This window comes from Letharia columbiana (assembly GCF_014066305.1).
Source record: "Letharia columbiana isolate WasteWater2 chromosome Unknown Sc0000000_s0, whole genome shotgun sequence".
NCBI lineage: Eukaryota > Fungi > Ascomycota > Lecanoromycetes > Lecanorales > Parmeliaceae > Letharia > Letharia columbiana.
The window spans coordinates 2,027,806-2,053,605 of record NW_023501036.1 but is presented as its reverse complement, the minus strand read 5'-3'; the positions used below and the strand labels follow the sequence as shown (position 1 = coordinate 2,053,605).

General features: G+C 50.9%; 9 protein-coding genes across 9 annotated transcripts; 3 read left to right on the top strand and 6 right to left on the bottom strand.

Moving 5' to 3' along the window:
* Positions 1–588: 588 nt before the first annotated feature.
* HO173_000584 (uncharacterized protein) lies at positions 589–1,957 on the bottom strand (the record flags this gene model as incomplete). The annotated part of the gene is made up of 2 exons (XM_037302533.1): positions 589–1,233; positions 1,883–1,957. 2 exons carry the CDS (start codon positions 1,955–1,957, stop codon positions 589–591), a joined length of 720 nt encoding a protein of 239 aa, XP_037171112.1.
* Positions 1,958–2,468: 511 nt separating this feature from the next.
* HO173_000583 (uncharacterized protein) lies at positions 2,469–5,663 on the bottom strand (the record flags this gene model as incomplete). Its single annotated transcript, XM_037302532.1, has 3 exons — positions 2,469–4,156; positions 4,206–5,445; positions 5,499–5,663. The coding sequence occupies 3 exons, from the start codon at positions 5,661–5,663 to the stop codon at positions 2,469–2,471; spliced, it is 3,093 nt and encodes a 1,030-aa protein (XP_037171111.1).
* Positions 5,664–9,510: 3,847 nt separating this feature from the next.
* HO173_000582 (uncharacterized protein) lies at positions 9,511–11,859 on the top strand (the record flags this gene model as incomplete). Its single annotated transcript, XM_037302531.1, has 2 exons — positions 9,511–10,992; positions 11,401–11,859. 2 exons carry the CDS (start codon positions 9,511–9,513, stop codon positions 11,857–11,859), a joined length of 1,941 nt encoding a protein of 646 aa, XP_037171110.1.
* Positions 11,860–12,426: 567 nt separating this feature from the next.
* On the bottom strand, positions 12,427–15,531 carry HO173_000581 (uncharacterized protein; the record flags this gene model as incomplete). The annotated part of the gene is made up of 1 exon (XM_037302530.1): positions 12,427–15,531. One exon carries the CDS (start codon positions 15,529–15,531, stop codon positions 12,427–12,429), a length of 3,105 nt encoding a protein of 1,034 aa, XP_037171109.1.
* A 196-nt stretch (positions 15,532–15,727) lies between these two features.
* On the top strand, positions 15,728–16,699 carry HO173_000580 (uncharacterized protein; the record flags this gene model as incomplete). Its single annotated transcript, XM_037302529.1, has 1 exon — positions 15,728–16,699. One exon carries the CDS (start codon positions 15,728–15,730, stop codon positions 16,697–16,699), a length of 972 nt encoding a protein of 323 aa, XP_037171108.1.
* Positions 16,700–17,256: 557 nt separating this feature from the next.
* HO173_000579 (uncharacterized protein) lies at positions 17,257–18,471 on the bottom strand (the record flags this gene model as incomplete). Its single annotated transcript, XM_037302528.1, has 1 exon — positions 17,257–18,471. The coding sequence occupies one exon, from the start codon at positions 18,469–18,471 to the stop codon at positions 17,257–17,259; it is 1,215 nt and encodes a 404-aa protein (XP_037171107.1).
* An 827-nt stretch (positions 18,472–19,298) lies between these two features.
* On the bottom strand, positions 19,299–20,220 carry HO173_000578 (uncharacterized protein; the record flags this gene model as incomplete). The annotated part of the gene is made up of 2 exons (XM_037302527.1): positions 19,299–19,619; positions 19,831–20,220. The coding sequence occupies 2 exons, from the start codon at positions 20,218–20,220 to the stop codon at positions 19,299–19,301; spliced, it is 711 nt and encodes a 236-aa protein (XP_037171106.1).
* Positions 20,221–21,073: 853 nt separating this feature from the next.
* Positions 21,074–22,472, top strand: HO173_000577 (uncharacterized protein; the record flags this gene model as incomplete). Its single annotated transcript, XM_037302526.1, has 5 exons — positions 21,074–21,253; positions 21,302–21,338; positions 21,391–21,461; positions 21,517–21,893; positions 21,968–22,472. 5 exons carry the CDS (start codon positions 21,074–21,076, stop codon positions 22,470–22,472), a joined length of 1,170 nt encoding a protein of 389 aa, XP_037171105.1.
* Positions 22,473–22,619: 147 nt separating this feature from the next.
* On the bottom strand, positions 22,620–24,493 carry HO173_000576 (uncharacterized protein; the record flags this gene model as incomplete). The annotated part of the gene is made up of 8 exons (XM_037302525.1): positions 22,620–22,816; positions 22,907–23,008; positions 23,092–23,378; positions 23,446–23,549; positions 23,597–23,617; positions 23,696–24,042; positions 24,092–24,274; positions 24,334–24,493. 8 exons carry the CDS (start codon positions 24,491–24,493, stop codon positions 22,620–22,622), a joined length of 1,401 nt encoding a protein of 466 aa, XP_037171104.1.
* Positions 24,494–25,800: the final 1,307 nt, after the last annotated feature.

The window sequence follows — 25,800 nt, the reverse complement described above, 5'->3', positions numbered from 1 at the left end:
TTTTGCCAGTGTTGGAACGACTCAACACTCGCTACCACTAGTACCCATTCGGTCTAGTCATGGGTATATGAAGGCATTCTCTGTACATAGATATCCTTCTTCCTTAGACATCATTAAGACTACCATATCTAGTGATAAGTCTCATTATAGCAGTAACTGCATACCCAGGTATTACCAACACTGATCAGTGTTGGTAATACCTGGGTATGCAGTTACTTGTATAATGAGACTTATCACTAGATATGGTATTCTTAATGATGTCTAAGGAAGAAGGATATCTATGTACAGAGAATGCCTTCATATACTCATGACTAGACCGAATGAGTACTAGTGTAAGCGAGTGTTGAGTTACCGACATATATCAATTCTACTGGGGATGGGACCTTGAAGGTATGGCAGAAATGATATCCAAGACCCAAATTGTGGCAACATTTCCAGGCCTGCTGCCGAACTGTAGCGACAGCTCGAGCGCCGCTAACCCAAACATCCTGTCCGTATCATGCCATCTGTCCTATGTACAAGACCAACATGAGCCAATTCCCCCGTGAAAGTGTCCCAACTCCAAAACCCAGATGCCCCTCATCGACGTTAAAGTCGCGGGAAGAAACCATCAGGTCTGCCGTACACATGGGGATTCTTCCCCATCGGCGATGCTTCCACAGACTCCTTGAAGTCTTCAAAATCCTCTTCGTTTAGGAAACCGTCCCCAGGAAACAGTGTGAAGTCGGGTATCGAACCCCCCGCCACCGTATTTGAACCGGGCTCGGCTGGGAAGATCCGAGCATTTCGGTGGGCAATATCCCGTTCGTCTCGTAGGCGGTGGACTTCAGCCATTGTTCTGGCATGAAGGAAACGCTCTTTGGCCAGGTCGCCTTGGCTCTTGGCCAACCGTCCACGCAGCTCGCGCACCTTCAAATCCATGGCACGACTGAGCTGCTGGATGCCATTCCAGTAGGCTGTCCACTTCTGGAAGACTGTGGAGTTGCACACTGCCCAGACATACTGCTCCTGGTTCTCGGTATTGGCAACGCGAAGCTGCTCTTGTAGAGCCGTGTTCTTGTCTTGGAGGGCTTGGTTGTTGGCCAGCAGTTCCTCGTAAGTGTTCGAGCGGATGGCGTTCTGCTCGAGTGCACAGCCTGTATCCATGACAAGCTGCCAGAAAAGACGTGAAGGATTGAAGATGTTTGGAGATATCCCGAGGTAGGGGATGAAGATATTTGCAGATTTGGAGAGCTGTGGGATGAGGATTGTCAAAACAGCTGTTGGTCAGGAAGAAAAGAAAACCGAAGGTGAGTGCGCTGGCAGTTCTTAAAAGACGATGGTTCCTTGGACGCAAAGGGGAGAATGTCAATCTTGATGCACTGGACGAAAAGTGCATCACGAGACAAAACTGTTCGCTTTAACCGTGCTATAGCCATTGTTCTATCACACAGGTCTACCGGAGTCCACATTAGGTTTCAACTCATGGATTGGTTGGCATTGAGACAAGAGGTGATCTGGCAGGCCATGGTTTCCAACGCAGTGAGAACTATTGGTACGTTCGCCAACCTGGAAACATCCTCGGTGTCGGAAATGAGCTCAAACATGCAGGGCGGACGCACCGCTAGAGCCCCTTCCTGCTCGTCACCAGGTTTTGCCACAATTTCTAGACGTTTGCCTGAAAATGTAGCCGCCCTACAGCATAAAGCTATGCAACGGATAGATTAAGAGAGGGGTGGTATGTGGGGTGGTATGTGCGGACCTAAAAGTGTACATGAGACAAATTGTCCAACCATTCTTTCTGAAACCACAGGCATGCATATCAATGCACGTCATGGTTGCATTACAGCGTGGGAAGTCTGTGCACGATGCAAGCCTCCCGCAGCATTTCGTAGTTACTTACCAAAAGCTCTCCTCTGCAACAGTACCATGCGTTCTTTGACTGGAAGGATCCCGTCGATATTCTGGTCACGTTCATCTTGGATGCATTACAGGATGGGAAGTCTATGCACGATGCAAATCACCCACACAGATTGATCCTTATCAGAAGCCCTCCCCTACCATCCCTTCTTTGACCGGAAGGGTCAGTCAATTCTGGTCACGTTCGTCGTGGATGCATTAGAGCAAGGGAAGTCTATATACGAAGATGCATTATGCAAGATGCAAGTCACCCACACCATTTTGTAATGTTCAGAAGCTATCCACTACCATCGCTTCTTTGACTGGAAAGATGCAGTCAATCCTAGTCACGTTCTAGTGAAGGTTCTATTGAATGAGAAATCTAGAGTGTACATGAAACACGATCACCAACACCAAAGTATCAAGACGATCGACCGTTATGCATTCGCCTCACCAAATTTCTCACTAGCAACTGTAAGAAGATCCGTGTTCCATTCCGTGCAAGCTGTAGCGAAAGAGGGATCGGCCTATCCGGTTCGCGCTAGTCGCCTCCCCTCAACGAAACAAAGCCCAACCCCAACCACAATTCCCTACTTAGCGCTCTGCAAACCGATGGCCTTCTCCGTTGCAGCCTGCAACTTCATTTGCTTCCCTCCCAGCCTCACATCCTCCTCGGCTTGACGCTGAGCCAATGCTTCTGGCGTCTTGGCAGCCTCTTCTTCCATCCGACGCTTCACCGCTGCTTCGTCCTTCTTCTTGGTTGCGGCACGCTGGCGCTCAAGCCTACGCTTCCCGGTCTTGGACACCCCCATCGGCTTCGACATTCGGGGAGTGAAATCGAAGTTTTCGGCTTGTGGGGGCGAGAAGGTACGTGGTGATGGTAGGGGAGTGCCGGGAGGAGTGAGAGGTTGTGGATGAACAGCCCCGCTATTTGTACCATCACTTTCGGCTGCGGTGATGGTGGGCACTCCAGCAACCACGTTTGGAAGCTCGTGGATATATCCACCGCGGGGATCTTCGCAGATGACCTGTGAGCTTCTAGATTCTGCGGACCCCTCCAATGCGTCACCCTCCTCTGGACCCAACTCCCCCTCAGAAGCCTCTAGCAAAGGACGAGCACGAGCACGAGCGACAGCATCATTCTGCGTTAGCTTGTCAATATCTTTCTCACAGCTGTGCCCTAGCTGTTCGACCACCGCGCCTGCTCCGGATGCGTTGACCTCCTGTGCAGCCTTCTCCACCCGAACCACGGTCGCATTACCGACAAACTCGTTCACGTCTTCGACCGTACCAATTGGCATATTTTCAACGACAGAAACCACACTCTCTTGAAGGTGGACGACCTCTCCCGTACCGTTCCCCACATCGTGAACCCCCACTTCAACAAATTTCAAATCCTCTGTGATAGGCTCGACAGCATCGGGCGAGTCTGCATCAATAGTATTCACAAGCTCTTCTACAGTGACCTCTTGGGCGTCAACTTCCTGAATTGCGACGACGTCGCCGTCAACAGAGCCGTGAGGCCTAGGAGCCGGGTCTTCTTCGACGGTGGGAGCATTCGTGGCGGCGGATGGCTCCATGATCTCTTCTTCATCGTCGCTGACATCGACATCGTATAGGTCGTTGGTGTCGTCGTTGAGATCTGGCGCATAATCATCATGAGACGAGGGGATGAGCTCTGCGTCGCCTTCGTCCAGAAGATCTGCAGAAACATTATTCTCAGACTCATCGAGAACTGTGTGGCTGTTCGCTCCTGTTTGGTTTCCAACGCCTTCCTCACAGAAAACGTCACCTGAGGATGCGCGATTCGATTTCAAGATGCCCCAGAGGGTGGCCGGCCCTGGAACCTCTACTTGAGAAACGTCTACTGCGTCATCGCAAGCACCATCTTGGTCGTCCACCTCACTCTCATACTGTTCCGACCGGACGACTCCCCACAATGTAGCTAGACCTGCTGCTTCAGGGACACCAGCTGCCTCCTCAACAACATCTGCCTTATCCTCCACCTCATTCTCACGCTCATTGGATCGGAGAATCCCCCATAGCGTCGCTGGGCCCGCTGCTTCGGAGAATCCATTATTCCCATCGATACAGCCTTCATGGCCAATACCCATACGTTGGATATCATCGTGCTTCGCAATATCGTCCATGATGTGCTCGTGGGCTGCAGGATTTCCATCACTGTCGCTCCGTGAGATAAAGTCCTTGACAGCCGGAAAGGAATCATCGTCATACGTTTCAGAAACTTGGTGTTCGCCGCTCGGTTCGCTCAAGCCATCTTGATCAGGCGTTGCGTCTTCAGTTTTCACGGCGATTGGATCTCCCACTGCCGGGCTTTTTGCCTACAGTAGCCTCTTGGGGCTTGCGACTGGGAAAGATCCATTCCACGTTCACATCGACTTGACTCGTTGTCTCTTCAGCAGGGGAGCCCCCGCTCCTAAACTGCTCCTCATCTTCCTTCTCTTCTTCTGTCTCCACTTTTTCTATCTCGTGCTCTTTAACCTCGTCAAGAGCTTCTTCAGCTTGTGAGGCTTCTCGATCAAGGACTTCGACAGCAACAGACCCAGAATTCTTCGGTTCCACAATTTTGCCCATCGGGGACATGTTCTCTTCTTGAATGGATCCTTGGCCATCCATGTCGTCCATCCCCTGGCTACGCTCAACCGAAGCGTTTTCCAAACGTGCCCTAGGTCCATAGGCACTAGTACGGAATTCGTCTGCAAGTTCGAAATGATTCTGTAGCGGTTCCTCCTTTTGTTGACTCCAGGTTGTCTCTCCTTGCGACTGAGTCCCCTGGACTTGGGCGCCGTTCTTCTCACGATTTAGCTCATTATTAAGATCCTTCACCACTTGTCTCAGAACGACATTCGACAAGGTCATGGCGTTTGCATATGTCTTTGCAAGGTCGGCTTGTGCCTCTCTATTCTGGACGTTTGATATAGCTAATTTCAGCTGGGCACCGAGAGTCTTGTTTCGTGCCGTCAGCTTTACGACCTTCCGGGAACCCTTCTCCTCCGCCGCCGTTTTCTTCTTCAGCTGCTTCAACAACTGCCTCTTTGTGTCCTCTTCGATAACAGCCTCTTGATCGAGCACATGTTTGCTATCTGAAGAGGGATAGGCAAAATCCTTGACAGCGATGGGACTACCCTTGGCACGGATCTCCGAGTCAGCCGGTGATACTTTCCGTGACGAAGGATCCACCAATGTGCTGTCTGATCCTACACTACCCGGAGAGGTAGGCGGAGTCTTCTCCGTCGCAAACAGTGACTGGAAAAGGTCCTCTCCCGTTGTCATCACGTATTTGCGTGGCTTCCGGTCCGCCACGGTATCCGTGAGAGTTTTTGTTGAGCTAAGAAGCTCTTGGTCTTGGGTGGTATCAGCAGAGGCGGCAGGGTCCTGGCTTACTGCCATCTTCTTGAAAAAATTCGTTGTGCCTGGAGCGTCCTGATCCTGCCTAAAAGTAGCAGGAGTGATAGGCTCCTGGTCTGTTATCATTCCTTTGACAGTACTCGTCGAGCCAGGGGAAAGCAGGTCTTGCATGACAGCTACAGTAACTGTGCTCTTATCCTACAAAAGTGAGTTAGAACAACATCCATGATATAGGAAAGTGATTCACTTACCTCTGGCTCTGTGTAGAATATTTCACGGAAGTGCTCCAGACCCTTGCACAAGAGGTGTATCTTTCGAGACTCATCCTTGGCCATATCAACAGACCCTCTAGCTGGCAGTGTCGAGGGCAGGCCTGACTGGCCCTGGAGGTAGCGGTAGACGGTGGAGAGCAACATTATTATAATGTAAGTGAGGGTACGAGTACACTTGAGTCTCAGATTGAAAGGTGATGGTGTATGTTAGGAGAGGAACAAGTTCAAGAGAAAGCGTTAAGGTCTTAAGAGTGGTCGACTGTGTTGCAGGAAGAGAGGGAATTGTGTTGTTGTGAAAGAAGTGCTTTGGTTGATATTTGTGAGAGGTTGGAGAGCGAGTATGTCTAGGATTCACGATGGTGAAAGAAAGAGAAGAACAAAAAGAAGAACATCGAAAGTGAGAAGAGAAGGGCGATTATATATGAATTCCAGGTCCGAAGTCTGGTGTCGAGCGGGTGTGTGTCGACGCTACTCGCTGCGTTGAGCCAACATGGTGTGTCAACAGGTGGTGTGTCGACAGGTGGTGTGTCGACCAGTTATCATAAGTCATGAAAATGAAACACGGAGACTGGAGTATATTTGTATATATCAGAGCTAGCTCTAGCAGCAAGAACATATCATTGTTACCAGAGTCTCCGTGCTCTCCATAGTATACTGCTGCGTGCAAGCCCCTTTATCAAAGTACGATTGAGGTTTATTTGTCGCGAGATGCTACTACAGCCTAGAATGACACAATGCATCTGACTTTACACTATGCTTGCCTAATGCAAACTTGCTCTATATACAAACTCATGCAGAACATCGAACCTTTACGACTGCGAATAAAGAAGATGCCATTAGTTGTACATAGAACACTCGAGCAGAATCTACTAGAAATACAGCCATCACTCCTTCAATACGAACCAAACGCCACCCTGCAAACACTTCAATCCCAAAGTATGCACCAAGATCACTCCACTGCACCCCACTCCACCCACCCATCCCTCCGCGCTTGCAATCCACCGCGCATTCGAAAGAAAAACGCCCGTAAACATCAAAAGGCCAGTGATGCCGTACGTAACGCATGCTCTCCTTGTACGTACAAGCCAAACAGTTGTTTGAAGGGTAGGAACGCCAGCGGAGCAGAGCCTTTCGAGGGCGGCATGCGGCATGCAGATGGGGTCACATGGATCAAATAAGCGAGGTCTTTTGGGTTGGGAATAATTTCTCCTCGGGGATTTTTGGAATGGAGAAATATATACGTATGAGGTACCCTTCTCGTGAACGATAGGATTGGTACAAGACTGATTGGTCGACGGGATTGGTTTCTGCTCCGTGAGTGGATATGCACGATCCGACCGACGACGGCCGAGCGTGTATTCCGTCATTGCTGCCTGTGTTGTGCTACGGACGTGCTGCTGTCTTCACTTATCGCTCAAAGATCACGCTCGTTTCTTGATCAACAACATTCAAGTTGCGTTGTTGACACGTTCTACCACTCTGCACCCTCTCAAAGCCTTCCATATCTTCTACAACCATACGCACCTGCCAACGCTACCCTCCGTCCTACCTATTCCATCCCGTAGCTATAGCGGGCCAATCGCTCATCAAGCGGCGCGTGGTCCTCGGCCTGGGGGAACTCCAAAATAATCCCACCTTGACCGACGGATACGCCGAGACTCTACCCTTCGACGACGGCGCTGCCGGCTGCGAATGCCCTTGGGGGCCTGCTCACTGGTTCGTGGGCTGCCGGGGCTGTACGGCCCGGATTTCGTTTTCCGGTATGAAAGCGAAGTGCATCAAGCGGACTAGAGAGCGTTGGACGGTAAGAATCTCCTCTGAGCTATACTTCTTCGCCTTGTATTAGCCACTTCGTGGTTCCAATAAGTCTCATGGCGCAGACTGCACGTGTAACATAACACCGCTGACTTGAATCGATGGTCTAGTGGTTCTCCTCGGCAACGAAGAATTGATGACAAATGCGGTGAACGACTCGGCACACTCATTTATCTCCCTTGGGAGATGCGTCAAAAAATTCTGAAAGTCCTGTTCGAAGACCATGCCAACTACTATCGCAGTGAATGCATCACCGAAGAATCAAGTGCCAGAAGCATCTATCCGCGCTATTGGGGGGACCATAAATCTCGCTTCTACGGCATGCGACTTGGGTCACCGAGCACGAAAGTCGAACTCGAACACTACTCCCTCACCCAGACCGAATTCAGATTCGAGAGCTCAAAAGCTCTGGAAAACTTCCTCGACCGGCTATCGATTTATCAACAAAGCCTGCTTCGATCGTTGACTTTCAAACTGTGCAAAACAGTGTATCGCCTTGCTGACACCAGCGCCGCCAGCGATTGGGTGGCCGTCTGTGCTCGCCTACCACCTAATCTTGTGTCTATCCAATTCGACGAGGTATCAAGACGGGCGGACAATGTTTCATCTATGATGATGACTATCCAACGGTATACGTCCATCGTGCGATCACACTTGTAGAAATACTAGGGAAACGAGCTCGAAGGTGCGCTGCTAGAGTAAAGGTCGACTTGTTGGATTGCGAGTTTAACCCCAAACATGTCGTTCAGGAGGGGGGCATAGAGGTCCGTTGGCTCATTGAGCTGGAGCCATGGAGCAAGAATTGGCTGGGATGGTGGGAAGAAGCCACAAAGATAGACTTAAATGATGGAGAAGGAGCCAGGAACGTGGCATGAGTGGTGGAGATGAAGCAATGAAAATGGCATGCATTTCGGGATGACTTGCAAAATACGGCGTGATCGTTAGGCAAGGCATGGACAGAATGGCAGAATGGATGGGCAGGGGAGTTTCAAAACAGCGTATATTGTAGGCAGCAAATGCAAAGGAGTGACACAACAGAAGGGCAGGATAGGGGAAGAGTGGCGTAATGTTCTGAGAAAGGGATGTAAAAGATTAATACTCGTGGATTCCAGAAGTGAGTTACTTGATAGAGCGAGGACACCAATAGATATTTCCACTCAGCGGCATGTCGCTTGATCTATTGGTGTCCTCGCTCTATCAAGTAACTCATTTCTGGAATCCACGAGCACAATAGAAGGGTAGAATTAAAGGAAAGTGGCATAATGTTTAGGAAAAAAGTAGATGGAATGATAAAACAAATGGATAGAGGAGTTTCGGATAGAGAGGAATGACGGAATGTTAGGAAATAAATGAATTGAATGATAGAAAGTTCCGTAGTTGTGTAAATTATGGGCAGGGATCGCAAATGGTTACACAATCGAAGGGTAGAATAGACGCAGAATGACATAATGATTGGAAAGGAAATAGACGGAGATGGGTAGGGAGGAATGTAAAAGATTGACAACAAGAGGAGATTTCCCAACAAGCGGTTCGACTCCCGGGATAGATACCACGCGTAATGAGTAAGTACAATGGAAGAAATCCTATATTCATTACTAGATTATATTGAGTAAGAGCCGGCAATGGCATATTTGAGTAGAAGCGTTATCCAAACGTGTTTGTAGATCGTCAAAAGGATGCCAAGACTAATCGGAAAATTGAAACGCCGACGCTAATTTCAAAAGCGTCAAGTCAACGGCCACTAAGCCGGATGCGACAAGGCTAAGTCCCCGCCTTCCATTTCCTGCCACGCAGTCTCCAACCTCCCATATGGATATGGCTGCGTGAAGACACGTTCTCGTCCTTTTCTTCACCTTCACGATTCTCTTTTCACCCACTATATATCTTCTCGTCACTTTATCGAAATCAGCGTTACACCGAAGCTGTCAGGCCCTCGCCGTTTGCGTCAGAAGCTTATCCGTCATCATCTACCGGCGAACGAACACTGCATTATCTGCCCCAACTTTCCCCCACAAGCCCCCATTCCTCTTCCACTAGCTTGCATCTTAGAGATTGAACTGCTGCAGCTATTGGTGCGAAGCGGAGAATTTGGGAAGCCAAGACATTCCGCAGGCCTGGTTTAGCAGGGACGCCCCACAAAGGAAATCGTTCTACTCTCACTCTACCGTTTGCGCCAATGCACCAGGTCTTTCCCAATACTGGAAATTCACCTCGCTCCTACAGACCATCCAAGACAGTTTCACTTTCACAGACTTTGAGCAACATCGCCAGCGACCCATATGCTTCTAGTCTACCCCAGCATGCCTCCCAGAGTTATCTTGAACCACCGGACACAGTATCGATAGCACCACCAACGCGCTACGCATCTATAGCTGACTGTCCTATCGCCGAGCCGACTAAATTACATCACCGAACCGTCACAGGGCCAGCCCGATCCACCAGTGACCTGCCACCTCTCATAAGTCGATATTCCGACTCCAGAAACTTGTCCACCGCTCAATTTTCCGTCATACCTCAACTCGACCCCTCCTCACAACTAGACGATTTCCACCCCTCTCCCCAGCAGTCGCGGCAGTCATCGCCAACGCGATCTAATAGATTCTCTGTACTCACAGGCAAGTCAGAAGAGAAGGCTGGAAAGCTCGCGGGTTGGTTTAAGGGCGAATCTAAACCAATCAGCGTTGGAATCATACCGTCGCCAACGAAGGAGAAGAGTGATCCCCTGGACAGCATCGCAGAATCGTCCGACATACGAGCTACTAACCTGCTGCAACGGCTCTCGACTACGCAGGTTATGCCAAAGCCTGCAATGGCGAGTCGCTTCTCTTTCTTCTCGAGCAAAGCCTCCTTGGTGAAACCTATACCGCTGCCGGACGAGCTCAGCGATGAGCTTCTCGAGATGGACGTCAGCGCCGCTCTGTTTCCCAACGAACCTCCAAACCCCTTCTCGCCCGCTTCTTTCAAAAACCTACAACAGCAAGCTGAGGGTCTGCTATCGCGATTACAGACGGCCTACAAGGAGCGCACAATAGCACTGCGCGATATGATGGCGGAGAAGGAGACTGTAGCGGAAGAGTCGGAAGGCGTTGAGACACGTGCTAGATATTTGAAGATGCAACTCGATGGTATGACAGCCAAGTTTGCTGAGCAAGACGAAGCCATGATGAATTTGGTGGACGAGCTAGCACAGGAGAAGCAAGCGCGCCGAGAAGAAGAGGAAGCGAGAAAGAGAACCGTACGAGTCGTTGGGGACGTTACTTCTCCGAGCAGCGGCCATCGTGGCCTCATGCGCTCAAACACGGTCAGCGACTCTGGGTTCGAGTCGGAAGACGATAGCTCCGCCGATAGCGTCTTCTCAAGACGGGACGGCGCTCGATCGCCCAATATGTCCGTGTCATCCGCCTCGACTACGAACTCGCCAGATGTCTACCGAACACAAGACTTCCATGTCTCAGCATCGACGGCAGACATTGGGCTTCTTCGCTTGCCCCAGGGTCAACCTGCAGCAAAAGGCATGCCTGTTCATTCTTGTACCAACTGTGAAGGCGTGAGAGCGTCGGAAGCTTGGAGCGTTGTCAGCATTTTGAAGGAGGAGAACGAAGCATTGAAACATCGGGTGGGAGAATTGGAAGGAGCATTGGATGGATGTTTGGATGTGGTGGGAAGACTGAGCTGACAACCCTTTTGCCCGTGGAGTTTGGAGCTTTGGTTTCACAGATAGATTGGGCAACGCGTTCGCTAATACTGGATGGGCCAGACTTGAAGATAAATGCTCGACGCGCTGACATCGTCATTGGATGGACACAAACATTGCATTAATGTACGGTATTTTGCGGTAATTGATCGTGCTCAGTCAAGCGCTGATTAGAGTCACGAGTAAACACCGTTCATTTCAAGAGAAGGACACTCCACTTCACATTCCTATTCTGCGCTCTTGCTCGAAACCTTTGGGTGAAGAAAAGAGACATACTTCCTTTATATTACATAAACACCTTTACAACGAAAAAAGCAAGCAATGCCAAGGCCTCATCGGTCAGCCGAAGACGCTAGAGCTGATAGGGTCTAGATAAGCTCGCCTTACGACCCCAATGAGCCAATCAATCCCTACCCATCGGGGTGCACAGACTTGATTTCGCAACTCGGTCTTCTGTTGGAAATTTCCCTGAGGTACCGCATAGGAACTCCAACAGAGCCCTTCAACACCTCGACACAGAGAAAGATGGCTACCGAACACGCCATACCCAAATGCTCCATCAACCGGGCAAACCTGATTGATCGATCGCCAGCAGCCCCTGCGCTCACCCCAAATATCCGCACTTCCAGCAACCTTTATCGGGAACCCCGTAACCACCAACCACGCGAGAAAACCTCAGAAGACGGAAGACTTACTGTACAAGTAAAAAGTCCTACACGAATCGCAACGTCGCTATACAGGCACGACTCCGCAACCGCGTCATCAAAAAGCATCCCGCCCTCGAATGGGGGCATCCATCCTACCTACTCCATACACACACCCTGCGTTTAGGAAACCAATAATCTCACACTCAAACATACGAGTATGGCTCAAGTAACTAATTAGGTACCAAAAGCGCAGGATCCATCCACCCAAAGATTCCCCAATCTCATGCGCCGATCCATCCCATCGCCGATTGCCTAAAGCCCGTCGTGTCATTCTCTCTACTGTATCTTTCCCCCTTCAACGGATCACATCTTAACTCTTCTCCCCCTTCAACGGATCACATCTCGACCCTTTATACCGTGCCAATACCCGAGCTCACGTCGTCCTTGGCCGGAACTTCCGCGATCGAGGTACGGAATCGGAAGGTGTGAAACGGGGAAGGCGATTCGAGTGGAGGAGGGGGGGGGGTGTGGGTTGGGCTACCTAGGCTTTACTGCGGGGAATGTTTTCATTGCCGGTGCGAAGTTCAACGGGAGGGGACTACGGAAACCTGGATTTGGCTCGTGCAAATTGGAGTACTCGTGCAATCAATGGCTTTCTTCGACGTCACGCCCGGCGTGAACGATAGCGTTGCTTCTATAAGATTAAACGATGCCCCAACGCCCCCAAGCTACCCCAACGCCCCGTTTGATATCATGACCCAACATCCAGCGTCGCCTTAAGGAACACTTCAACGACATGCTTCCTCCTCGTCTCGCTGGCCTTCCTCTCCTTGCCCTTCGAAGCCGCAGGCAAGCGGATCATGGCATCTGCAAAGATTCCCGCATATGCGGCATCCACCTCAGGTCTTTTGATGCGAGGCGCAACCTGAGCGGGAACCCCTTCCGCTTTTCCACACTCTAGTGGAATATTCCAAGGGGCGACTTCGTTGCCGACGCGCGCGAGCATGAACGTGACGAAAGTGAAAGAAACGCTGTGAGCGGGTGCGGTGGACAAGGTATCCAGGATCCACATCCGTTCATCTTCGTCCGAGAGGGTCTTCTTTGCCTTTTCACGCTCCAGCATGCCTTTCTCCAGCTCCAGCCACAGCGCTTCGGTGACGATGCCATCTTCTAAGCTTTCGAGGAACTGCACCAACGTCTCCGCCACCGCCTCAAGCCTTTGCAATGAATCGATTTCCGGTGGGAAGGTCTCGGAAAATGGCTGATCAGAGTCCAAACCTTCCCTCACTGTTTCCTTCAGCATCGCCCTCTGCTTTCCTTCCATAAGCCACCCTCTGAATGGCCAACCCACGTCTTTGTCCCACGGCGCGTTGTCGGCATCTCCCGTCATCCCCCACTGCGCAAGCGCTCTCTCAACGAGGTCTTCTATTGCTTCCGTCAGCCGGAACACTTCGCGCGGAGCCGACCACTTTACCCCTTCATCTCCGTGGCTACTGCCATCTGGTCTTTGGTGCTGCCACCTCCTCACGCCTCCTTCTGGTATTCGCACCAACTTCTCGATCGAGCGTCCGAAGGCGGATTGCAGCCAATCGCCACGTAAGGGGAGGAAGTAGTCGCGGCCGTTATGAATTCGGAGGACGAGGACGTCTTCGAGCGTTTCTACTTTATCGCCCAGACGGCGGACAAGGTCTAGGTCGTCCACATGGAGGGTTAATTCGACGTTGACGGCATCACCAGGCTGGAGGGTGTGCTCTTGTAATGCACCCGGGTTGGAATTCTTACTGTCAGGAGGGCGGTCGAAATTAATCTTTAGCCATGGAGGGGCAACACCACCGGGTCGACCCGACTCGATGGAGCGATCCACGAAACCAACAGTTGCAGGGACACGACCGGTATTTGCTATAGTGACACTTCTGGTCTTGACCTGATCGTATTTAACGTGCCCAAAGTCGACGCCCTCGAATTTTGGTGAAGAGGAATCGGTATGGGTGCTGTCAGTGTCCTTCTGATGGTCGACCACAATTGTGACGACAGGCCGTCCTTCATTCTCTGCCCTGTCTAGCTCACGGGCGACTTCTTGGTGTATCCTAGCCTTCATTTCGAGATCGACGGCATCGTAGTCTAAAGTGAAGACAGCATCCAATGGCTTGTGGTCTGATGAGAGGACTCGTTGATGAGACTTATAGTAATCGAGACTCAATTTGTCCTCAAAACCAGCTTTCGTAGTCATGAATTCGGGATCTGGAGATTGCTCGCTGACTGCGTTATTTTCATTGTCTGCGCCATCCGTCTCTGGATCATAGTCAAACAGAACGGATTCATCGGTCACTGCGTCCACAACCCCTTGCAACTTCATCTCGTTGTCCTTTTTCCTGGCCATCTCCTCGTCTCGGACCTTTTGGTCATATTCCAGCCTGTCTTTGCGGGTGCGGTATAGAATTCGATCACACCAGCTCGGGCCTCGTTGCTTTTCGCTCGAGTCGAACATGCCAACGCTTCCGACATCATATTTGTATGTAGGTAAAAAGTCAATGATCCCTTCCCGCCACCCATCGTGGAAAGCTTTCCGTGAGCGCATCTGCGAGTGTAGCTGATCGTGCGCGAGAAGTGAAGAGAGTGTAGTCTGGAGAGATGCTGGGTCAGAGGCAGGATCGAGTGACTCCTGGCTCGGCAATACAGTAATGGATGAAGCTACTGATGGATCGGAAGCATTCTCAATAGAAATGTGAGTAGATGAGGTATCATTTTCAGACGGACGATTAGCAGCTTCCTGGTTGCGCGAGAACGACAGCGATTCCGGCTTTGCAAGCTCATTCTCAATTTTCTTGGATGACGGCTGCTGTGCTCCATGTGCTCCATACTCATTTCTTGTATGGAGCATAAGCAGTCTTCGAACGTCTTCTCCAGGCATGCTCTCGAGTCTGTAATTGAGATCGCCGAACCAAAAAGCGAAGTCCTCGTCTCCGATGCCTTCACCAAATTCCTCCATGACACCTCCACCGTCATAGACAGGATCAAATTTGGTCCGCTGAAGAATCTGAGACGCGTCCCAATTTCTTCGTTCCAGGTTGCCCTTCTCGACACCGGCGGTCAAATGGCAGTTGACAAAGACCATGCGCGTAGTCTCGCCAAGCACAATACGAGCTGTCACAGCGCCCTTATTGCCCATGTAACCCCCAAGACCAGTTCCAACGCTCGTGGTACTGACAGAGGATATTGTTGGTGCAATCTCAGAGGAGGCATAGATGACGAGAAACAAGCCAATCAATTGCTGTTCCGCTACTCGCTGATAACCATGCGGCAACGATTCTGCAACAGCCTGCTTCCATTTTCTGCCAGGATGAGGATCACTGTAGGGGCGTAATGCTTCGGCCACTGAGCTTATGTCGACGATTTCCTGTAGACCTAAGACGTATAGACCAATTTCGTCACCTCCTGGTACGAAGCCTGGATCGTTTTTTGGTATAGTGGATCTCTTTTTCGACCGTCTCTCCTCCTGTGACGCAACGCTCTCGATGTCTGGAGATCCATTGTGACCATTGCTTCGTGGTTCGCCATCGTCCTTTATGTCCAAGCCTGACAGAGATTCCGAGACACCTTTACCATCTACGAACCACCCTCCAACGTCTTTCTCTGTCCCACTGAGAGAAGCAACATTCCAAGTGCCGACCTTGACCTTGATTCTTCGTGACCTTGTATATTCTGCCCTTCGTTGGTGAACGGCTTGTGATAGGCTGAGCTGGGAGGATACGACGGAGGGCGATGGGGCTTCTGCGGACGCTGGGGTTGAGGGGAAGGCTCCGGGAGTAGAGTTCATCTTAGAAGCGGGCGATGTCTGTATGCTGCTGGTTGCCATCGTAAAAGACGGTGCCGCAGTCGCATCCAGATATTCTTGTGTAACTTCTTGAGCTTCTTCTATAGCACCTTGGAATGGACTCCAATGTAATCAACCGAGTCCTGCAGAGTCAGAGGATGAAGAGAGTAATATTAGCTACATTGCATTCGTCCTCGCTCTCAACGGATATATATGACGGCGGGGAGACTGTGCCGCCATGGAAGAGTGGGCTTCAAAAGTTCTAGACAAGATCATCGCTGCTATTTCGCCGCCGCGCTACTACCGAGGTAGCCCGGCGCAGGGACAGTTTCACGGCGCGGCTTTGGGGACCCCTGGGGCTTGTCCTGGCTACTTCCAGGCGCACTGCAACCCCACGCATGGCCCCCACGCCCGCAAACATCTTGCACATCTTCCGCTTGCCACATACGAAGCACCGTCCTCACACCTCGCCTACGCGCATTCCTCCATTATGGCTACAACAATATACGCGTCCCACCACCCACAACCCTCGGACAACGAACTCGAATACACCGCCCCGGCAAATCCCACCATCACAAACGACGTCCTCAACCTCTCCGTCCTCCAGCGGCACCTGCCCTCCACCGTCTCCATAGATTTCCTAGCACCCTACTCCGTCGTTTACATCTTCAGCACTACTACTCAAGCATGGGAGAAAAGTGGCATCGAGGGCACACTATTCGTTGTAAAGCTACGGGACGAAGGGCATGCGGTCGTAGTGCTCAACCGCCGCGGTTTGGATAACTTCGTACTACACCTGAAAAGTGCAGAGGAGGTCGATGTGACGGACGAATACATTATTTTGCAAGGGAATAGCGCGGATAACCTGGGCCATGGGAATGCAGACGAGCAGAAGGTGTATGGACTCTGGATCTTTGAGGAGGAACAGGGCAGTACGAAGGGGGTGAGGGAGGCTTGTGGGAGGTGCATTGTCGAGTGTGCGGAGAGAGCTGGGAATGAGTGGGGGACCAGGGCTGTTGACGGGCAGTCGAAAGGTTACGCGCAACAGCAGTCCAACGTTGGGGCTCCAAATGGTCCGGATTTGATGGCGCTGCTCAACTTGTCCAGGGGACAAGGTTCAAATAATATGCCAACCGTACAGCAGCCAGGCTCGAATCAAGATCAGGGCGTTTTGGGGGACTTATTCAGAAGCGCTGGAGCAAATTTGTAATGTGCATGGATCGTGTTGTTCGCATGGCTAAGCGTGGAGTTCTGCATTGAAGGAAGATACCAACACGTATTATTGGCTGCTTTTGCAAGCACGGATTCATGAAGCACTATAGCAATCGTGCATCGATCCAGCATTGTCAACAAGGACTTAAAAACACGCCCAATAACCTCGCAAATAGATGTTCATCTCTTCATGTGTCTTAAATGTCGTTGTGACAGTACGTCCGTTGCCCATTGATCATCAATAGTCGATCCCATAAGTCGTGAACCTGTCCGTCATGGCTATCCAAATCATCACTATCACCAGACAACTAACCCAGTCACCCACCTGCCCTCCTTCCCCACTCAGTCCACCGCCTGATAATCTCATCCAGCCCCCTCAACCCATCCCTACTGCTCTCGACCTCAAACCATTCTCTGTGCTCCTTACCACAGCTCTCGCAATCACGCTTCACCCTCCGCTCCGCAAGTTCTAGATGAATCAGTCTCTCGACCCTGTGGGCATGTGGTACCTTGTGAGGTGTAGAGGGCGATGCAGGCGGAGAAGAGTAGTTTGGCCTAGAGGGTAACGGGGAGCTGGGAAGGTAAGGGTAAAAGCGGATGAGGGAGAGGTTGTAACCGCATTGCCGATTCCATTCGTTCATACGACGTTGGACGTTGGAAGCTCGACCGATTTTCAAGAGCATTGTCTTTGGCTTGGAAGACGCGTTTCTGTTGTTTGAGCTTTGAGCCCAGGACATCACTGTGGCGACGTCCATTGGGAGTGCTTGCTGCGCCCTCAGAGAGTAGTGAGGAAGCAGCTTGCGAGTCAGAGGCGCTGAGGGCATTATCGGTAAGCCAGAACATGTAGATATAGCCTTCTTCATCATGTGGTGACACTGGCTTCGCTAGCTCAGCGAGTAGAAGAGACGTCGTTTGCGGCGATAGCGTTGTGGGTATCAGTGAAAGAAGATCTTGGGTGTGAGACGAGCGATGCTGTTGAGCAGGCGGTCTGGTATTCACGGTAGGAATTCTCCCTCGGGCTACACGTGACGAGCTTGGACTACCCGATGCCTGCCCAACGGGTAAACGCGAGTTTATGGGTCTGGAGTACGGTGGTCTTTCGACCTGCTGCATAGACGAAGGCACTTTGGCGCTTGCATGAGCATACTCAGGCTTCTCAGAGTTACGTTGGACGCGCGGAGGAGGCGTGTAATCGCGGTCTGCAGAGCTGACGCAGCAGAACATAGAAAACGAGAAGGTTGACTGTCCTCTTGCTCGGTGCCTTTGTGTGCCTCTCCCGACGGGTTGCTGCTTCTCTCCCGAAATTGCAATCAAAGGGCCGTCTACATCTTGCCACTTCTTCGGCAGTGTATCTTTCCTCGCAGGTCTAGCATGGCCTCTCTGACGTCGGCTTTTTGATGGTGTTTCATCGTCTGCAATGTCCAGCACTCCTGTCCGGTCCACCAAGGTATCGATGCTCGTGCGTTGATGCACCGGCACTATGTTTGCTTTCCTGCCGTCTTGGTTGCCGCCTGCGAGGGTCTCTGCTTGGTCTTTATGTTGAAAACAGAAATATGCTGCAGCGCCTTCGTGGTCCTCATCGCTCGGCTGCAGCACAGCTATTACTCCACTCTTTGACTTTCGATGACCCGTTGGCGACGACTGAGGAGAGCCCCCAAGGGGACGTCTGCAGGGTCTACCAGCAGAGGTGATGCCTTTGCATGTTGTCCCCGGGTCCTTGCTGTCGGATCGTTGAATGAGGGATTCCGGTGTGTGTGGGATGAATGGCATGTTGGAGCCTAGAGGTTAGCGACGGAATTTTGATTTGATTGGACTCCTTTGCTTTTGATTGAGCAATGGATGTTGATACCGGACATAAGTAAGCCCATCTTTTCAGTGTTGAAGGTGTTGTTCTTCAGGGAGAAAGGGTTGCTAGTTGTTCGATTTGTCTTCCGACGTGGCTGGGAAGCCGGCTGCGCCACAGGAACACGCTATCACGTGACACATCTATGCTCTGTACAAAGACTCCTTCCTATGCTCAACACTTTTTCCTAGCACCTTCCTTATACTCAAAGGCTCTCATTTTCAAAAGAGACTGGCCCTCTTAGACATGACAAGGAACAATGGACAAACCATCCACAGAGCCTCGATCACGTAACGAACAAGAGCCGTATAATTTTCTAATCCTTCAATTTCGAAATCTTATTGAGAAACATGGAAGAATAAAGCCTTTTTCCCAACACTGCTAACGAAAGTCTGCTGATCTAAAAAACGTTGATTGGATAGATATGAGTACCTCGCCGCTCACGCGGGAAAGGCCCACACTCACCTCAGCCTTATCCATTTTCTCTATCAAAGCTTGCTGTAAGGATGCCGCCTAACTTATAATTAATAATTGAGCTTGAAGCGCCGTGACCTAGAGATCAAGGCTGTGTGCAGCACACTGCGCTTAGGTGGCCTCAGGGGATTTCCAGGTATTACAATTTGACAGAATCGGCTGTCTTAAACTACCTGAAAAGGACATCCTCGTCTGCCAGCAGCGAAATCCTCCAAGGTACTCAGAAGTGGATACCACAAACTTACACCCACAGCATATGCGTGAACTGCCCCTCATCGCCTCATAGATGCTCTCTCCTTGTATAATACATTTTTATTAACGGCAGCGAGTATATAGAGACAAGCCACAAGCTCCAAATCTTGAACGTGGTTCTGTCTCCTTCAGACGTCCTCAAGAAGCATAATCGACCAATGGTGAATGCCCCGATGAGCACAGTCAGACCGTACCCACCAACATCCAGCCGCCAGAAAAATGGAGGAAACGTCGACCAGAAGAGGATTGGGACGATGACTGTCCACCTGGCATTCCCGTCTCCTATGCTGATCGGCAGCGTCGGTCGTCCTCGCAGACTATCTCCTGCTTGGTCGCGCAGATCTTGTATCTGGATCGTTGTAAGCACGACTCCACCGATAACAGCTAGCCATTGGAAGATTGTGAGCGTATATGTTGAAAGCGGTGCTGTTGCGACTATGTCTATTGCTGCCGAGGCGTAGAGAACGAACCCGCATGCGTTGATAAGGTTGCGAAAGATAGGGTTATGAGCTCCGCCTCCATCATTGTACCAGAAGTTCAAAGCGGTCAGCAACACGTACTGAAGGAAACCCTCCTGTGCAGAGAGTAATGAGGCCAATCACCGGTACAGCGCCCCACAGAAGCTTTTCAGCTTGCGAAATTGTGAGACGATCCGAGGGAAGAGGCCGCCAGGCTTTGTTAACACGGTCTTCTTGGATGTCCTCGGCTTTTCTTTGGTTGTTGATACAAAGGAGCAGCAGATTCATCCACGCCCACCAGAAGAGGATCATGGATCTCCCAACAAGATACAGAGGATTTACGTCCTCGAATCCAAGGACTGGGCCGGACAGCGTACTGAATAAGCCAAAAGCCATGGTGGGAATCACGATTGACTTGATATCGCTGGCCGTGAAAAGCCACAAGGTTTTACCATGGTACCAAGCTGAACGACAGGCATTTGCGAGCCTCATGTCTTTTGTTACTGCGTCAGCTCCGACTTTGGGCGAGTGTATGTCTCACAAGTACCTGTCTGGATGATCTTGGGCTACCAGAAGACCTCAACCGCACGCGCATCAACTCCACCCCTCACTCCTTACTTCCAATGTGGCAGCTCCCCTCGCAGACGAGATAGCGGTGGAGAATCTTTTGGACAAGATCGAAACAGCGAAGAAGATCAGTCATCAGTCTTTCCTGGGACATGTTGACTTCGAACAAGGTCAACTCGGTAAAGGATAGTTCACTCGGAATCCTCTCCTGCGATAGGCTGCTCCCGAAACAAATCGGGGCAGTGCCAGTGTTAGTGTGAAGCGAATCAAGATCCATTATCCCAATTTTCTGTGAAGACTAATAATATGAAAGTTCAGAATCCTGTCGGATGCCCACCATAGCGGAAGTGACTGGCATTAGAGCCGTTATGCTGACAAAGTGTTTCGCGTTCCCACATTAACTCAGCTTACTCGGAACCAACTAAAATCCTGCGTACGGTCAGCTCGGATGCTGTCATGTAGATCCCCGTGGAGCACTCTCACTTCCTCGTAGCCGAGGTTCCATTCTGTTCAGGGAATTACTTCGATCTTGAAACTGCAGACACTGTGCCGCCAGCACCTCCTCATATCTCATCCAGAAACTGATAAGTACTATGCAATGTTGGGCGCAGCCTGAAACCTTGCCTCAATTACGCTACTTCAGGTAGGGATCAGTAGACAGATGTATGAAGAGTCACGCGTTGTCTCGAATTCAGAATCATCTCTGTACTTTTACGTCTTTTGATCCTTTTGTCTCTATCCCATGAATCATATTTAATATCATTAGAGAGCATCCAACATGGACGCGCGTGCATCAGATACAGCTACGGACAAGCTGAGACCAGGTGGAGTTGCAATTCTTGTCATATGTATCATTTTCCTCATCCCGGCCGCTTTGGCAGTGATTCTCCGCTTGTGGGCAAGGAGGATCAAACGAGTACACCTGATTTTGAACGATTACCTCATTATAGCCGCTTTGGTACGAGATCTTCCGCAAAGGATTTGCCGAAAGCTGATGTTTTTGCAGTTCTTTGCAATCACAGAAACCGTGACTTTGCTCTTAGGTAAGCATCTACCCAAGGCAGAAAAATGATCAAGTCTCATTAGTGTGTACAGCTGTGACAAAAGGCAAAGTAGGATACCATATGACGGAATTGACGGCGAGCGAGGTAGTTTCTCTTGCCAAGGTACGAACCTGAAGCGTCTCTAGCATTCCAGCTACTGACAGAGATGCCTACCTAGTCATATTTAGCCGCGGAACCCTCGTGGGTCTCCGCCAACACTTGCGTCAAGTTATCGATCTTGCACCTTTACAAACAAATATTCCCCATCAGGAAATTCCGGATAGTGGTGTATGCGGTGATGCTCTTAGTGGTGGCTTATTGGACAAGCACGATTGTCCGAATGTTCTTCTTGTGCTCCCCACTTGCCTTTTACTGGGACAAAAGCATCCAAGGCGGCACCTGCTTGAATACTTCCGCGACGTCCCTGAGCGTGTCCGTCATCAATCTCATTCTCGATCTCATCGTGATTGCACTCCCAATGCCCATGCTGTGGGGACTCCAGATGGCAACATCGAGGAAAATGGGCCTCACAGCCATCTTCGGTATCGGCGGGGTGTGAGTTTCTCTTTCGTCTCCGTGTGATCTTGTAAGCAAGCCCTGGGGTCATATTCTAACGATGCCCCAAACAGGATATGTATCATCACAATCCTACGCATCGTCTCCGTCGTCAACCTAGATCTGAACGACCTTTCCTACAGCGGAATCGACGACGCCATCTGGAGCGAGCTCGAACCCTGCCTCGGCATCATCAACGCATGCCTCCCCGTTCTTCCACCCGTCATGTCACACATCTTCCACCCGGCCGTCTGCAGATGGAAGACCTGGACCGGGAGCAGCAACACGGCTCAGGGCACGCGCACGGGCCCGCCGTTCGCACGACAAGGCCTGCGTGCGAATGATTCGGAAGCCAAGAATTTCCGCCGGTTGGAAGAGGATGTCTACCCGCTAACGAGTGTGTCCTTCGGTGGTGGGCAGAACCATGCCGATGCCGTTGCGCATGGACGATCGGACTTGGCGTCGGGGTACCCAGACGCACGGAGCGGTAGGGCGACTCATGGAAGTGACGACATCATGGTGATGAAAGGATGGCAGGTCCAGTCAAGTTCGGCGGACAAGGTTGGACACTCTGTCTAGTAGGACGGCTTGGAAATGTCCTGTAGGGTTTCGCATGTTGTACAATACTTAGCATACAAATGGAGCAATCGCCCGAGCTGGCGGATTTCATTCGCGGTGGGCAAGATGTGTGAAAAACACCGGTTGGAGTTACGACACACACTCCCACTAGCACCGGTCATCCACCGCGTCAAACACGAGGTTCAGCTGCCCCGGCTTCGCCGTGAAACAGTCCCTCATATCCCTAACCACCCACGATCCGTCCTCGCCTGGAGGGAATCGGATGTGATACTTCGACACGATTAACGCAACCACGATACTCAACTCGGCCAACGCTAATTTCTTGCCTATACAACTATAGCGTCCTGCGCAGACGTGACCCGTCAGCGAAACCCATGGATTGCCCAGTAGTACTAATCATCCGAATACCAGGGCCTATGGATTTATCTTCATACCTTGTTTGAAAGGAGCAAAAGCCCGTTTATTGAGCACCAGATCAGGCCGACTAGACCAGCGTTCAGGGATGAACTCGTCCGGTCGCTGAAAGCAACTTGCCACTGCGAGAAAAACCACACAATTAGCCCTCTCATACGATAGCCTCAAGACAGGGGATACCGCAGAACGGATGCGGGACCCTCACGTCTGCCGATATTGTAAGCGGGCGCCACGACCGTCGTACCGCCGGGAATGTATCGCCCGGCGACGTGAAGACCTTCAGGCGGCGTGACCCTGTAGCCGCCGGTCGGCGTGGTAGGGTAGAGGCGGAGGGTCTCGTGGATGAAGCCGGTCATGGAAGGTAGCGACAGGAGCGCGTTGACGTCGTGCAGAGAGTCCAAAGTCTGCAAGTCCTTGCGTATTGCTTCGGTAGGGCCTGGATGCAACGCCATGTGGTAGAAAAGGAACACGAGAGATGGTGCGACGGTGTCACTTGGTCTCATTTAGCCAAAGCGGGCTTGAGGTTGTGTGTGGCTAGCTTAGGACTGCGGAGTCTCACCTGCCTGCAATCACCATTGTGATGGCGTCGCCATACAGCCATTTCATTCTTTCCTCCTCGGAAAGGGCCTTTGCCTGGGATGAATCGATCAACCATGACGATATCTGTATTTTTGGTTAGAGGCGGAAACCATCAATAACGAGCGGCATACATCGTGATCGGTTTCCTCGAGCTAGTCGACCGGCACACACTTAGTCATCTCTAATGCCATACGAGGGTCACAGATCGTGCCACTGGACAGGTTATCTACCTTGATACGATCATCTATGCAGCTTTTGCAGAAGGCGACCATGCTGTTCCAATCCCGAACAATCGGGATGAACGGCAGACTGAGACCGATATGAAGCAACCACGGGACAGGACTCAATGGACCCAACAGAGCCATGCCTTTCTGTAGTGCTGTCATGGCAGCGTGCCATTGCTGATCGCGAAGACGGTCCTGACCGGCGTTCCTTGAGAAAGCGACTTCGCCCATCAGATCGAAAGTGAATTTGTATATCAAGGACGACGCATCGACAGGGTTTCCAACTGATCTTGCGACTTCCTTTTCGAATCTTCTCGCATAAAAGACGATCTGGTCTTCGTATCCCGAAAGAGCTTTCTGTTCGTCAGACGAAGCTACATGTCTGAGGGCTTAGTGACCCACCTTGGGGAGTAAACGCATTATTCCACATACGACGACGCTGGGTGTGAATACCGTTGTCGCGCGTAGTGTTTACGAGGCTCTCCGGCTGAAGAGCATCGTACCAAACCGCCTTTGTGCAGTGACTTCCTGGACCATCAACTGCTCCTAGTACCTCAGGCTCGAAGACAGTCACCTCCGATGGTCCTGTACACAGTTGAGTAAGCACGATTACGGGTTTCCCATTTGCAATGTGTAACTCTCACCGGTCCGAACAAAATTTCCGTACTGTTGATGAAGTCTACCCAAAAGGAGGTGGTTTTTTGAATCGAACAGATGAGCAGCATGCCATAATTTTGTAACTTTTGCAAGAAATGGACCAGGAAAGCCATTCAATCGGTGCAACATGGTCCGGTATAATGTCATGCTTGCGAGAATGGAGCCGAAATGAGCAGCGAGAATGAAAAGGTAGGTCCAAAGTGATTGCAGATCATACTGGGATGAGATGATTGTTTCCAGAGCCAAGTAGCATGAACACAACATCAAATAGAACACCAAGAGTGTAGGCGCCGTGGTGTGCCATTCTCCGCGTATGAAAATGGTAAGATGCGAAGTCAAGCCAGCTAGTACAGCCAGACTTATCTTGAAGCTCAGCAGCGCCGATGCTGAACGAGATAGAGACAGCATTGTCGACTTCTGTAAGGTTGATACTTGTAGTAGTAGATGAGTTTAGATCACCAACCATAGGTGCTTGAGCAAGCGTTCTGCAGAAAGTGGAAAGGGGTCCCGAGAGCGAGTACCGCTCTCGCAAAGAACCCCATAGTAGAAAGTTCTATATGAATTGGCATTCGTTTAAGGTTCGAGGCACAAAGGAGCTGGAGACAGCTCTATCCATGGCGCTGGATGACCAAACCAATCATTGAGGCTATGCGCTAGGAATGCCGAAGGTTCAAATCCTTTCCGTTGTCTAATACATTAGGGTATGTAAAGGCTGCGGTTCATTGATGGGAAGGCCTAGACTCCGGCAGTTCATGACAGTGGTACACAGGGATTAGCTTCCCAAATGCACACTCATCTTAGCGGGATTTACGTCTTGATAGGGCACCAGCTGCACCTGTATCCACATTCGTGGGTGGACAAAAAGTCTGCACAGTCAACGGTGCGGTGTGAACGCCACGTCACACCATCCCATCAAATCTACCACCCGTTGTGTAACGTCGAGGCGATAACATAGTAATCCGTTTACCCTGCCGGTCCACCCCTACCGGTGCACTATTCGTGAGTCAGATGACGAAAATTCTGTATGGGGTAGGAAAGTCATAAACACATGATCTCAATGCCACACTTGTAAGCAGTAATTCAGCCGCAGCCCTACTAGGCTACCACTACTGGGCGCCTGCTGTGTTCTACAGGGAGGAGGGAGGTGAAGAAGAAGTAAGCATAAGTGGTGCGCTTGGAAGCGCTGATCACTTTTCTGATCTCAGCTCGAATCCATCGACGTTTCCTACGATATTGTTCGTCATTTCGAACCAGGGCGAACCTTGCCAACTTTTCCACATGATGCACCAGAGAACACGTGCATATGAAAGGCACCGATTGCTTACGGCAAGGCCGAGGACCAGCTGCTGTTGGAAGTCCCCACGTATACCGTAATTTGCCCGATTTCTGCAGCATTATTGGGATAGTTATACATTCGTGTTGTCTCCAAGCAAGCGGGAGATATTCCTCAAGGC